Raw genomic sequence first — 5359 nt, forward strand, 5'->3', positions numbered from 1 at the left:
GGCGGACTCCAGACTTCGCTCCACTCGCCGCTGGGCGGCTACAACTCGGATTACTCGGGCCTGGGCCACTCGGCCTTCAGCAGCGGCGCCTCCTCGCACCTCCTCAGCCCCGCCGGGCAGCATCTCATGGACGGATTTAAGCCGGTGCTGCCCGGCTCCTACCCGGACTCGGCCCCCTCGCCGCTGGCCGGCGCGGGGGGCTCCATGCTGGGCGGCGGCCCCGCCGCGCCGCTGGCCGCTTCGCCGCGCTCCTCCGCCCGTCGCTACTCGGGGCGCGCCACCTGCGACTGCCCCAACTGCCAGGAGGCCGAGCGGCTGGGGCCGGCGGGGGCCAGCCTGCGCCGAAAGGGGCTGCACAGCTGCCACATCCCCGGCTGCGGCAAGGTCTACGGCAAAACCTCGCACCTGAAGGCGCACCTGCGCTGGCACACGGGCGAGCGGCCCTTCGTCTGCAACTGGCTCTTCTGCGGCAAGCGCTTCACCCGCTCCGACGAGCTGCAGCGGCACCTGCGGACCCACACGGGCGAGAAGCGCTTCGCCTGCCCCGTCTGCAACAAGCGTTTCATGCGCAGCGACCACCTCAGCAAGCACGTTAAGACCCACAGCGGGCCCGGAGGCGCCGGGGGCCCCGGAGTCGGCGGCCCCGGCGGCGGCCCCGGCCCAGGCGGCAAGAAGGGCAGCGACACCGACAGCGAGCACAGCGCGGCCGGCAGTCCGCCCTGCCACTCCCCGGAGCTGCTGCCGCCCCCCGAGCCCGGCCACCGCAACGGCCTGGAGTGACAGGCGGAGGCGCGGGGCCGTCGCGTCCCCCGGTCCCGCCGCCCTCCTGGTCGCGCAGCGCCCCGAGCGCGCAGCCCCGCGGCGGGGACCCGGACACGTAAGTAGCTGCCACGGCTCCGCAAGAACAGCGCTCGGCCCCGCGGCCGCTCCGCTGCCCTCCCGAAGCCCCGCACGGAGCTGGCGGTGCGGCCGGGCCGCGCAGCCCCCGCGACGGGGGCAGGGGAGCGGCTCTGCAAGGGCGGAGAGCCGCGACCCCCCGTGGGGGCGGCCCCGCCGCTTCCTTTCCCCCTCGCCTCGAGACCCCCCGCCTCGTGTTGCTTTTAGAGAGGGAAAAACACCCGCGTCCCCTCTCGCTTTGCTGCTGGAAAGCGGCCCGTACTCCCTCCCTCCGCCGCTGGCGCCGGTACAGCCGCCGTGCCCCGGCGGGGCGGGCGGGCCGGGGCTGCCCCGCGGCGGGGCTCCGACGGCAGCGAGCGCCGCCAGCCGCGCCCCGTGCCCCGCACAGCGCCGAGCTGACACTCGGACGTGCCCTCATCCCGGTACCTGCTCAGAGCCCGTCTGCTCCCCGGGACAGGAGCGGCAGTGCGCTTATTTCCCCTCCCCCCATCTCCCCCCAATTTTTTTCCCCCCAATTTTAACAAATCGTTTACCTCTTTCGAGTCCAAATTTCACTGCGTTTGCCAGCACATTTGTACAATTCTCGTTTGAGCAGGAATCACGAAATACGTTGAAAATAATTAGGTTGAAAGTCGTGCATATATTTTTTTTAGCTTCAGACAGATGAAGAAACACCGTGGGTTTCAAGCGAAGATGTATTTCCAATGCCAAAAAAGCGAGGCCAGGGGGGAATAGGAAAATTAAATATTTGTATAATGCGTCTGAACCTATAGGTTTTTACCACTGGGGAATCGTTCTAGATTAGCTAACAATTAAAAAAAAAAAAACACTCCACCAGTGTATCGGTGTGAGGTGCAGTTGTCCAGGAGACGATTTTGTATAGTATTTTTCTTGTAAATTTCTTCCAGTAAATATTTGAAAATATATTGAAGTACACTTGAGCTTTTTCTTTTAATTTTTATTTCTTCTCCTGTCACGAGACAACATTCTTGCTGCAGTTCTAGCTCACTGCATTTTTTTTTTTTTTCTGGACTCCTTTCTTGAAGTGTGCATCAAATCACACTTCAGGATGTTGGTTTTGCTTGAGTATTAATTTAGCTAGGCATACAACTGTAATTAAGCAAACAATATTTGATAAATGTTGAATGACATTTAATTTAATGGAGCATGTACTTATTTGCATTTTCTGGCAGTTCAGGTATAGTTACGGTGAGAGTTCTCCTATATTTCATAAAGTGGGTTTGCCACGACCCATGTATTAAATAAACTGTCCAAGTGAAACTGAACTAATGTTGGCCTATGTGTATTTCCTGAAAATAATATTGATAAATGTTAATAAACACTCCTGACACTACATTAGCGGTTTGCAATGCTGCAAACTAATTGTCTCATTGTAATGTTGAAATAATTTGGATATTTCACATTGAAATGAAAAGCCCTTCGCTGGAACATTTTAGATCTGCATTTTAAATGCATGAAATGTAATTGATTTTTATCTGTAATATTTTAAATGGTATTAATAAACTCCAGAAAAACGTTCTACCTTAGGCCAGCCAGTTGTTTTTCTTCTTTGTAAGTCCATCGTTACAGTCCATTATTTACTTTGAACTCATATGGCATGAGTTGTTCTCTAGAGTTTCAGAGAAAAGTGAACATACAACCAATGTAAATTTTATCACATACTGAGAGCAGCTTTGAGGCATTAAAATGGGTAAGTTGTTCTATTTCATGCTTTTTTAAAATGCACTGTCAGAGGAAACTAAATGAAAGACGTTAGTTCTTTTTTAAAAAAATATTTTTTACATTCTAACAGTACAGTGGCTGTCACAAATCCGAGTGTGTCTGAGAAGCTGCTTTGCATATACCTTCGCCTTGAAATTATTTTTCGCATTGCGCCAGATCCATTGTGAAAGGAGATTTGATATTGAAATGCTGAGGGTCATTATTGCTATAAAAGACAAAATAAAACGTGCTCCTCCACTTTTGTTTTGAGGTAAGGTGGTTGTGGCTGGGAGCGTTGCTAATTGCCATAGCAAGCACTAACTTCTTCGGGTCTCAGGGCTGGGAAACTTCACGGTTGTGTGTGAAAACTCCCTTCTTGTTCGGAGGCGTTTTCCCCACAGGACCGGGAACCTGGGCAGTTTCAGGGGCTGCGGGGCGCTGTCAGCCAGCTGGTCCAGCGCTGCTGCCCTTGCTGTGTCCTTCAAATCTTTTCCACAAGCTCTCCCTGGATAACAATAAAAACACAATTGTGCCTTTAGCGTTTGCTTAGCGTTTTGGCAACCCCCCCCCCCCCCCAAATACCGAACCAAACCTGAAACCAACCCAAACCCCTCAAACTCCTAACACTTTCTTTTACTACTTTTTTGGGGGGTGGGAGGATGGGGGTGGGGGAAGTGTGTGGAGGTCCTCTTGTTTCTGCTTGAAAATCTGGCCTCTTGTGTTACTTAGGGAAGTGATGCTCACTGTTGGGGTACTGTTGAAAAATCAGGGCTAGAGCATGTAATCTGCATAGCAGAATGATCTTCTTGTGCACACAGGTGAAACACATGGTTGTTAGTAGCACCTGAAACAACGGGTATTAAACTGCAGGGCAAAAAAAGCACAGACTAGACAGCTCCAGATGCATTCAAGATTTTGGTCCTCTGCATGGTGTAGGGGTTAGACAGGACTACTAACAGACATGTGAAAAAACGTGAGTTGCTCTGGTTGACTTTTTCTGAGCTGCATTTGGATTTTTCTTCATTACAAACGCAACCAGGAGAGGCCTGCAAAGTTTGCTACTGAAACAAAGCAACAGTTTACTCTGATTTTTTTGTTTTGTTTTGTTTTTTGTTTTTCAATATCATGTAAATGGGGTGGTGTAGCAGCACCAGATTTCCCCCATGGGAGTGAGAGGAAGTGGCTATGTTATTTGGAAATTTTGGTCCTGATGAAATGGTCTGAGCACTTAGTAAAAAGGGAGCAGAAGATAACTTCTAATACTGCTTCTCTGATATCCACCTGAAAAGAGAGTGCTATCAAAATGCTATTGCCCAGGAGCTTGATGGTTTCTTTACGGCACTGGTTGCTCTGTCTTGGGACTGTCTGGCAGTGGGATAAGAGCCAGCATCAGAACTCATCCTTCGCCCAGGAAGGAGCGTGTGCTGTTGCTGTTTAGGAGCCGTCAGTTTGGAACCAGGCTGTGTGAGAACACACATATTTTTCCTTTCTTTTACCAGCAAAACCCAGCACTTGAATGCTGAATAGCTCCTTTTTGTAGTGGATTTACTTTTACTAAACCCTTCCAGATACGGGCATTGAGTTGCTTGATCAGAGCCGGGAACTTGTCTGTGCGTTGTGCAGATCAAGGTAGAGTTAAACTAGTTTGCTGACCCGCAGGTCAAACCGGTGTCCATCAACTCACCTTCCAACTGCCTTCAGATGACTGTGGCCATTCCCGTTTGCTCTCTGACCTTTTAAGTTGCTTCCCTTCAAGCTCGTAGCAATGTCTATCGAATTTCGTGTCCTGCTTTATCCATTATTCTGGCTTTTTATTGTCATTTTCCAGTTTAAAATTTCAATAGGGCAGTGATGGGAGATGTGTGGAGCTGAAGTGATTTAAAGCACCACTTCTTTTTTGCCTGCTGGTAGTGCCTTTCCTGCTACCCTCGGCCTGTGCCTGACGAGACTAAACAGCAATCAAAAGGTGTTGACTTCTACTCGATTCCAGTCTAGGAATGCGAAAGCAGAAAACAAGGACTGAAATCTCAAATGCTTTATTTGTGGATGTGATGGCTAATGCAGCCGTCAACACATTCACAGCTGTAAAGGAGATGGAGTAAGGATACTTGATGCAGTCCAACAAATCTTTCAGTACAAGTGGCTGGAAGTAAGTGTGCACTTGCCAAAACCTGCCACATTTCAGTTACATTCCGTGAAGCGACCTCTGGTTTAGCTTTGCGAAAAGGAGCTGGGAGAAGGTGTGAACAAATTAGGTGTGCTCTTGCCAGATTTATGACAAAAGGACAAAGCTCTTTCGCTGTGTCAAAATAACCTTATGTTTCTTAGAATAAAGCTGTCTTTCCCAGGTCACTCCATTACATTTTTTTTTTTTTTTAATCATAAAGATATATTAAAAATTCCTGAACAATTCCATGGAGGAAAGCACATTTTGCAATATCTGCTTTAAAAAGTTGAACACCAATTTTTTTCACTTGTTATGGCATCGTTTTAAGCAAACTGGCTGTCTTTTATGAAAGAGTATGGAGAAATTATTACACATCAGGAAGGTATGTATTGGGAAAAACTGCACTATTTAGGACAATTACTAGTTTCCTGTTCTATGGTTTTCTAACTGCCACTTGGAATTACTTTTTTAAAAAAGGGATTAGGGAAATAGGGGATAATGGCGAGTGCATAGGAGCTTTAGTGAGGCACTCTAAATTACTCACAGAGTAATTCCATTTTACACTTAGGGATT

The 5359-nt window shown here is 49.2% G+C and overlaps 1 protein-coding gene across 1 annotated transcript in view; it reads left to right on the top strand.

Moving 5' to 3' along the window:
• The window catches only part of SP8 (Sp8 transcription factor), a 2876-nt gene extending 2096 nt beyond the window's left edge, over positions 1-780 (top strand). Inside the window, exon 2 of the mRNA XM_040076610.2 lies at positions 1-780. This exon is cut by the window's left edge and continues 699 nt beyond it. Within this exon, the coding sequence (XP_039932544.1) occupies positions 1-780 (780 nt within the window).
• The last annotated feature ends 4579 nt before the right edge of the window (positions 781-5359 follow it).

This window comes from Hirundo rustica, chromosome 1, assembly GCF_015227805.2.
Source record: "Hirundo rustica isolate bHirRus1 chromosome 1, bHirRus1.pri.v3, whole genome shotgun sequence".
Classification (NCBI taxonomy): domain Eukaryota; kingdom Metazoa; phylum Chordata; class Aves; order Passeriformes; family Hirundinidae; genus Hirundo; species Hirundo rustica.